The sequence below is a fragment of the Rhagoletis pomonella genome, unplaced genomic scaffold (assembly GCF_013731165.1).
Source record: "Rhagoletis pomonella isolate Grant_MI unplaced genomic scaffold, Rhpom_1.0 Rhpom_scaffold_00004, whole genome shotgun sequence".
NCBI lineage: Eukaryota > Metazoa > Arthropoda > Insecta > Diptera > Tephritidae > Rhagoletis > Rhagoletis pomonella.
The window spans coordinates 28,125,254-28,135,146 of NW_023458558.1; the positions used below are offsets into that span (position 1 = coordinate 28,125,254).

The window sequence follows — 9,893 nt, forward strand, 5'->3', positions numbered from 1 at the left end:
TTTTTTATATATGTATCTCCCCTATCTATGTGTGCTGTGAATATAAACATTTTTTCAAATGCAGTAATCTGTTAAAGTAAAATTTTCAGATGTTCATGAAAGGTATGAAGCCTTCGGCATAGCCGAAGACAGCGCTGCTCTTACTTGTTCCTTATTGTTTGGCATTTATCACATTCTCTGTGGATATTTTGGACTTAGCTAATTTACATATCACTGAACAAAAACGGTTAAAAATGAAATAGGTATTTCGATGTTTTAGAAAATTGTTATTGCTTTTTGCATCAGAATATAATTTTTTAGAATAAATAGACTTATCAACCTTTTCGCTCTTAGTTTAAAAATTGAAGTAGAATATTTTTTTTTGTGGTGGGGATCTAGTACGTATCGGACTGGTTTGGTTTTAGTGATAAAGATCTAAATAGTACTAGAGCTACAAATCGAAACCCAAAATTTTTCTAGAAATTCTGGATAAAAATTTTAAAATTTTTGGGTGCAATTTTTATTTTAAGGTTTGTTGAATTTTCATAATTTTTGTACGCAGTTTGAAATATGGATTTATGTGGCGCTGGTTAAGTAAAATGCTATACTTTTATAAACAAAATATAAACACTAAATAAACAAAAGAAAAAATAGCCAAAACTAGTCAAAATGTCAATTGACTTAAACAGCCGACCGCAAGGGTATGAGTTGTGTTCGCTATGAAAATGTTATTAAGAATTAGCCAGTAACAAAATTCAGAGAATGACAAAGAGAAAAACTTACTAAGTTTTTTCGCGAACAGCAATTAGCAAACATTTGCAAGCTGGAGTCCACTGTTGCATTTCGAGCATAATAAATTATTTAAATTATTTCAGGTGGAAAACAAAGCACGACCTATACATGTATTTCTTCTTATTCTGACGTTCAATTTATTTGTGGAAGTCACTGTCGGATTTCTTATATCGACAGTGGTGCCGACTGCGTTCCGATTATGAATACAGCTTTTTCAGCCGAGTACCTTCCAAAGGGTTGGAATAGTTACATACTTATTTCATTAGAAAATCACAACAAGATTGTTTATTTTTAAATTTAACGAACTTGTTGATTCAAATTAATGTTGACAAAAATGCAACCGTGTGCCGCAATCCTACTTGCAAATTCTTAATATGTCAAAATTGTGTTCTCTCCTTGCGAACACTCTTATGTATGTATATTAGGGCGAGTTTTTTTTGCGACTATTGTTTTTTTTTCACTGCTACCTCAAAATTTAGTGGAAAACACCTAAAAAGAAGCTCCCTAAATATTTTAACCCTTAATATTAAAATTAAGTACTCGCCCAAGGCGTGACATTAAATATTTTTTCGTGCAACCCTGCGTGAGTTGAACGCAAAATCGCCTGATGCGAATGGCCTTTTACAATACTGAAAGACTAGCTAACCACGCGTCTTCACATGGAAAATTATTGCCTACCACATGTCATTTTGTTTGTCAGTTATGTATAAGTTTTATCAGTGGCAATATTTTTGTGTGGGAATTTTTTATCTTGATAAAAGCATTTGTGAGATGGCTAGGCTCGTACGACGATAAAAAGTATTAAATATGTTAATATATTGCTGAACGAGGTATTGCGTTGATACACTCCAAAAACTCTCGAAATAAAAATTAGCAGGTAGATTGAGCTTATAAAACGGAAGCAGATAAATGTAACTTGCATTATAAAGGATTAAGATGCTTTAATGAATTACCAAATGATGCTAAATCAAGCAATATGAATGAATTTAAACAAAATTTTTTTAATTATTGTAGGATCCTTCCTATTTAGTGATGCATGGGCAATCTTCCAGACTTTTGGCTCAACCTCAGCCAAATAGTGCAATCATTGTAATGATTTGTTTTGGAAGTATGCCTCATTTGTTTTCACTGCAGTTGGTGTCCATATAAATGGCCTATACTTTATACTTTGTCTAGGCTTTAAATTATTGCTCCTAAATTTACATAAATATGTATATGCATATAAGCCTAAGCTAGGCTTAATTAAGCTGTAAGAATTAAATAAATAAATAAATAAATAAATAAATACAAAATTATAATCGAACTTTGGCGAAAGACGAAGAACGAAAGCAATTTCTTTTGCAAGTAATACAATTACAATTAAATAATTTAAAAAGTAATTTTTAAACGAAAAACACAACCGACTTCAATTGTCATATAAAAAATTAGGAGTACCGTTAGTTGAGACACTACCTTTCCGATAGAAAAATAATTATCGAAATCAGTGAAGGTGGTCGTATGTATGCGGTAACATACCAAAAAAATATATATATATTCCGACGAATTGATAACCTCCTTTTTTAAGTCGGTTAAAAATAAATATTAAAAATTTGTTAATATGTGGTGGTCTTATAATTATGCAACGCAGTGTACTAACTTACATATTAACTTATTTGGCTTGTGTTTAGGGAAACTTTCAATTGTTAATTTATTCGTTATTTATGTGTTAAAATAAATATAAAAAAGTTTTTGTGTTTTCAATGTTTTGTTGTTCTATTCCATGAGCTCAATGCGCTTTGATATTTTAAAGAAAATTAGCACAAATCTTTGGGTAGGGCGTATTCCACATTGTCGCTGAAATGCAAAAAAGCTACAACTAACTAAAATTTTATTGCATAAAACGATGCGGGGACTCATGATCCGATGAAATGCATCATAATCAATCAAAAAGGGAATATTGGATTTTTAGTTAGTTACGGCTTTATGTATTTCAGCGACGATGTGAGTTAGGCCCTTTCCATACTATACTAACGATATATTTCATGCCAAGTTCCACTCCTCAATAGATATTAAATTCGCTTGGAATTTATTTTTATTTAATTTGTGAACTTGACTGTCAACTTTTGCACATTCCATTTTATTTTTATTTCGCTGCGAGCAAATTTTGACAATTATCACAAAATTAAAATAAATTTTGCTGTTTTCAAGCGCACAGAGGAGTATTTGCATAGTAAAACCGGTCAAAATTATTTGGTGAGTTTTTCTGCTAAGTAATAAAAGAAAACACGGAACTTAATCATAATAACCCGTTTTATGAAACAAAAAATTGTTACACTTATCTAAGAAAAAGTGGAATAAAAACTAGCGATGCATCCAATTTTTTCAACAGACTTTTGTCAAATAATATTCGATAGTTAGATAATTCTAACCTAATTAAAGGTTACCTTTTAACGCGAAAATAGTCGGTTCTCTTTATAGCCAGACGTTGAACATTTTCGCTGAAAAAACCTATTGAAGGATCTTACTCTTTGACTTTAAATTACAAAAGAAGGGGGGAGGCAACGTAGGGGGACAGTTTTAACATACTTAGCATCTCCACAGGCAAAAATATTGGCTACAGTTTGTAATTTTATTCGCCAGATATATGTTTTATCAGTGCACTTGCACAATATTCCCATTCGCAAGAGCTCCGCATTGCCATTTGCGAATGCGAAAGCGAATGCGAATGTTAAAATTAATCCGGAAGCTCCGCGATAGCGAATTCGAATGCGCATATTCGCAACAACCCTGGTATATATTACACATAACTACATACATATTTTTGTACTAATTTCTGTTGCTTTCAAACTACTTACGTATGTATGCATGTGCGTTAGACCGGATCACTATATGAAAAAAAAAATTATAATAAATAACCCCTAAATTATAAAGCTTACTTGGAGAGAGTTTTTAATGTTTAATGTTTTACGCTGACTACGAACGGCGATTGTATTTTTATGATAAGTTGTTTTTCATGACAGAAATATACTCGGAGGTTTGCCATTGCCTGCCGAGGGGCGACCGCTGTTAAAAAACTTTTTTTTCTAAATTTTTTTTTTCGATGATGCTTTGACCAGGGCTTGCACACCGGCGGGCTGCTTACCACTACGCCTACACATCGTTACCTTAATTCACAAATACTCTAACCAAAACTTCGTTTTTCACAGATTTTGGTTGGTTGTATTAAAATACACCTTCAATAAAAGTTTTAAAGTGTTAGTACCAAAAACAACGGAGTTACATGCCACTTTTTATAAAGCCCTACCTGCGTTATACATAAAAAGTGAGCTTAAGCTCTGACTCTAAAATTCTTGAGATCGAGCTCTGAGCTCACTCCATCAGTGCAAAAATTTACTTTGAGCTTAAGCTCACTTTTTATGCATGAGGGCCAGTGTGTCTGTTTTATTCGTACTTATCCCCAGGCTTGATTTTAGAGCCCACTGTTGTATTACCGTTAGATAGTTATTCATCACTGCTGCGCCGTGTGCATAATTTTGGTTTTTCGCAGGTAAAACGAACATTGGCTGATGCCGAACACCTTGGAATAGCTTCGGTTTATAAGAATGCCTATTGGAAATAGCACCACAGACATATTTATTTTTTTCTGAAATTTTTTCCACCTAATCTGATGTACATACATACATATTTGCTTTCGATTCGCACTTAATTAGCAAAATACATAATTGTCAAATATACAAATATGCCCATATCTATAAGTGACCGATCGAAGCTGGAATTTTGGCCGAAGCCGAAGTCTAATATTAGGTATTATTCAATATTCAATTCGGCTTCGGTGGAATATTAAAATTAAGTTCTACCGTTCAAAAATAATAGGCCTGTGATTTTTTATTTCGTAACAAAATATTTTTATTATGTTTTAAATAAATCGAACACCTTACAAACGTACATTTTTCTATAGCTGCTAAAAATTTTTGGTATTGTGATGGATGCTTTTTTAAGCTCAGAATTTTTTTTTTTGACATTTCACTTCCCAGGGAAAGCTCTTTCTGGCACACATTGCAAATCGCAGTTCAAAAACTCAACGCATCATTTGTTCAAATATTACGGCTTAAATCTCGTATTAAATTATCGTATGTGCTAAGAAATTAGCAATGTAGAGACCTTACAAAAAAAAAGAAAATCTTGTGTTTAATTATAATTCTCAATTATCTCAGCAAAGCTAAACTTTGCAAAGAACACTTTCGTGTAAAATTTGGTTTTTGTAACATACGATAATTTTGCGCAAAGCGGTCGATACTAGAGCCCTCGATTTTGTTCGCACATTTTCAAACAGCCCGGGTATATGAGCAGCGAGTACTCGCACACTTGTTCAATGCTCATTACTCGAAAATTTTCGAGCAAGAGCTCGAGCAATTCGAGTTTTTTCGAGTAATTTTAGCAATGTTTTTTTTTATTATATTGACATTTTTGGTAGCAACTTTTTAAATTTTTCAAATTATTGATATATAATGCAAAGATTGTTTCATTGGTATTTAATAATATAATTTATTTAACATGAAAGCAGCTGCTGACAAACACAATTTACAAATTTTCTTTTGTTTATGAAATTGTTCAAAAACTCGAAAATTTTGAACAAACATTTGAGCAGTTGAGCAATGAACGAGTTTCGAGCGAGTATCGAGCTACTCGCATTGCTCGATACCCGGGTATCTAGAGCTCTAGTCGATACAGAGTTCTTAAATTTTCATAAGTGTTATGTAGATATGTGAAACAACAACAAAATTTCAACAACTTTCGTAAAATAATGTAACTTCACGATAAATACAACGCCTTGTGAATTGCCTAATTGTTCGGCATTTTCGGCCGAAGGCCACAGCCGAAGCCGAAAATAAAATCTCAGCGAAATAGGCCGAATAGCGAAACCAAGCCGGACATTCGGCCGGACACAAATATCTATACATATCGTCATCTGAAAGGGTGTAACTAACATTTTTTTTTGGTATGAAACGGTACAGGGACTTGCAATTCGATGAAATGCAACATAATCAATAAAAAGGTGAATATGTACTCTTCTACTCTTTTTTATCCACAAATACATAAGTTCGACTTACCACTTTTTGTTGCAGGGCGCCACCGATCGGCAACCGTCCTAGTCTTACCAACCATTTTACTCTTGCCTCGTAAATACCCTCGCCGCCACCTTGATATTACGAGTATAACTATTAGGGGTATTCTCTGAGTCTTGCAAAGCCCTTGCACGGTGCACGGATTGCACGGTTTGCAAAGCTGTCCCATACGAAAACCGGTTTGTACCGTGCAATCCGTGCAATCTGTGCACCGTGCAAGGGCTTTGCAAGACTCAGAGAATACCCCTATTGTGTTAAATTTTGTTTGATTTGCACAACTTTTTAAGCACCAAAGTGATAAGTGTGCGAAAAAGTGTGTGTGCGTTATTATCATACAGGTTGTCAAACGTAAGAGAATATTAATTTATTTTTCTAATAACTTAATTACTTACGGCAATCGCATAGTCCTGTTAAGGTACATACTCGCATACTACAAATCATTATCATGAATTAATAAATTTGGCGGCTCTCCAACACTTTGCATTAGCAGTTAAATAGGCAGTGGGGGCGACATGACAACTACTCGGCCACTCGACCACTCGGCAAATTTGCGATCAATTTGTCGTTGCTATCTATTAAATTGGCAATGTATGTACATATGTACTATATCTGTTGGCCAGTTTATGGACGGCATTGTCTTGCAATCACTCTATACCCCTGCAGGGACGGCTACTAGTTGTGAACTAGAATTCTACCAGCACAACTAGTTCACGTTCTATCCTCCCTGACGGAAAGAAGTATTTTATTTTTTTTTAAATCAACTAATCAAATGCAATGAGTAAATATTTCGAATTTTTATACCCTTTTTGCTCAAAAAACAATTTTTGTCTTGGAAGTATGAAAAGGCATCTGTGAAGTGCAGAACGAAAATGTTTTCAAAGGAGACATACTGACTTTGAAGTTGTTTAAGCAAAATTCATTTTAAAGCAAAGCAATTTACTGCTTCCTAGGACATCACCATGTTAAATAAATGAATTAGTTGCAGGTAAAATAGTGAGAATTTCAATTAGTTATTATTGAAAATAGAGTTGTTTATAAATTACTTTCAAACGAATTCAACTAACTGCAGGGCTTTTTCAATGCTAGCGACTGGTATTTTTAACATTGCGATGTCATACGAGATGTCAATTGGCAGGCTATGCATCAGCATCTACTAGTAGAAATACTAGTAGCATCATACCAGTTGATGTGATAGTCTGCCAATTCATGCCCAGTGAAAAGCATAAGTATGCCTTTTTGCTCCGGCGCTCCAACAGTAGCAATGGCCGACAGAGCAAAGCACTCGCGTGGTATGCCTGAGGTCCCAGGTTCAAGTCCTGGCGGAGGGAAAATCTTTAATTTTTTAATTAATATTTTTTTTAATTTAGGGTATTGTAATTTTTAAATTTAATTAAAAAAATAATACATTTATAATATATTTTTTTTTTATGGCACAAGCATTTTTTCCCATATGTATGTATTTTCTGCAATGCAATTAGATTTTCAAATTTGTTATTTATTGAAATATTTATTTTTACTTACTTTGATTTAACATTAAAAATCTTAGCTACCTTCAAGCGGCCTCGAACCTACGTTCTCAGAACCAGAACCAGTAGTTTTCCCGTGACGCCACAGCCGACATTTTTAAGAAAAGCAATTAATTGCGTTTTATTTTTGTCTTTGGCCATTCAAAGGCAGATATCGCTGAACGCTTAAGTTCTTCGAAATTTTCGAACTGGTAAGCACATTCTAGTTAATGAACTAGTATTTTTTCTAACTGGTTTGGTTTTTCACTGCAGGGATTTTTTCGTTGTTGCTTCCGTTTGCTAAAAGCTTAATATATGCATGTAAGTATGTACATACATATATACATATATTTATACGAATCTATGTGCTTTGTATATTCATACATACATTTTTTAGGTGAAAAGTAAGGGAAGATTTTGCTTTGTTAGACGTTTACATTTGCCTACGGGTGCGTTTTCTCGATCAGCCGCACAGTCCGACGACTTCAGTTGGGAAGTTGTCACCCACCGTTGTGGTGCTGTTATTCCGGACATATTTCCGCACCTGTACATATGTGCCTATCTATCTACCCACCTACATTTATTAACATTTGTTTGCTACCTTCCTTTGTGGTAGTGCACGATTTAGTTGTTACTGATCAGTGATCACTTTTACGCGTGACGATCGTTGGTGCGATTTTTAGTTTGTCACAAGATTTCGCGTAGTAAAAATCGTAATTAGTTCAGCTGTTGTCGAACGCTGGACAAGGCGCGGATTTTCAATTTAACAGATTAAAAATGAAAGTGTTTTTAGTGTTGGCTGTGCTATATATGCTTTACCAAGGTAAAATAATCAGTTTTGTTGTAAAACTTTAGTTGGGAAATTTAAATTAAAATAGGTACACACAAACGTCTACGCATATTGCACATACATGCATGCGAATGTATTTTAAATGCAGTTTGCATTGATTGTACAAATTGGTGTTAACCGTGTCGACCATGTGACACTTTGTTTGCAAAAAAAAAAAGGAATGGAAATAACAAATGAAAGTCGCTAAATGATGTTTTTTGCATTTTTATAACCGATACGTTCTTAAAAGTTGCTATAGAATTACACAAATAATTTCTTTATATATATATTTTTTGAAAATTGCCATTACTTAGGTAAAAAAAAATTATTCGAGATTACAAAATCATCGAAAAATCAAAGACAGTGAAGAAGACAATGTGAGAAGTGTGAATGTATTGCTATTGTCTTCGCAAAATTGTCCTATGTAAACCCCAAGTAAAGCTCGAAGCACACAAACGCACAAGCATGCTGGTATAATATTTATTTCTTTGCAAATGTTGTGCGGAAAAGGTCGAAATGTATAGCGCCGAAGTTAGTTAATTTTCCTACATTTTTGTTATAACATTAGGGCTGTTCAGGATGTTGTGGCCTTGGATTTGCAGTTGGAATTGAATTTGCAAATGTTATGCTTGCTGCAATGGCAACCGGTGTGCATTTTTTTGTTGTGAATTTACAAATGCAACGAATATGCAAATGCAAGAGCATATGGACAAGATCCTGAACATCCCTATTGGGTTTTTAATTCATAATTGCAATATTGTTAATTTAATTGTTTAATCTCACGCAAACATGTCCTTGACTCAAGGAATTTTCGCCAATTTATTCGTCCTACTGGTGGCTAAGAGCAATCTTACAGGCGTTGGTTTTCTCATATTTTTTATTTTAGGGGGTTAGAATCATAAGGGTCTAAGTGACATTTTTTGAAAGTATAAGTTATACCCATATTTGTATAGTTGATTATAGTATTTATTTGGTGACAAAGAGTAAACATACTTTGAATTAGTTAATTAAACTGCATTCATTTAGGCAAGAATCATTTCAAACTAATTTACCCAGAATTTAAAATAAGTAATCAATAATCAGTAATCGTTATGGCTACCCAGAAGCAGCCAGTTAAATGCATATAGCGAGCGGAACAAGAGACACTGCGACTTGAAAGATCTTTTGTATCTCTAGAGAGTCCCTTACCAAGTATGCCTGAGATATCTACGCGCAGTGGTTCAAAACTGGAATTTGCTGTTAATAATTCGGTGAAGTCGTCATTTTTTTTAATTTCTTATAATTTTTTTTTTTTTAATGAAAGCTAGTAAAAATTAGCAAGAGAGCAGCTGAACCCGATTCTATAATTTGTATTTGATTATTTTAAATTTTATATCGAAAAGTGCAGAAAATGTTGCAATTTTGAAGAAAATCGATTACCCTGCTCCAGTTAATTAATATTATATATAAGAAAAACAAGTTGAAAATAAGTGTAGGGTTTCACAAGAAAAATTTTAAATGTTTTAAAAAAATTTTCACAAAAAAAATTTAGATATAATTTTGAGCATGCAGTTTTATAGACCATTAAATATTTGCATAATAAAGTGCAAGTTCCAGTTGGCTTAAGTGGCTAGGAGTTCGCGTTGATTTTCATTAATATATATAACTACGGTGACTATCCGTCCTGGGATAGTCCTCTTTTTT

General features: G+C 33.6%; 1 protein-coding gene across 1 annotated transcript in view; it reads left to right on the top strand.

The window, feature by feature from the left end:
• Positions 1-7,822: 7,822 nt before the first annotated feature.
• The window catches only part of LOC118738450 (carbonic anhydrase 2), a 40,654-nt gene continuing 38,583 nt past the window's right edge, over positions 7,823-9,893 (top strand). Inside the window, exon 1 of the mRNA XM_036469389.1 lies at positions 7,823-8,204. Coding sequence (XP_036325282.1) covers positions 8,159-8,204 — 46 coding nt within the window. The 5' untranslated portion in view covers positions 7,823-8,158. The remainder of the gene's footprint in view (positions 8,205-9,893) is intronic.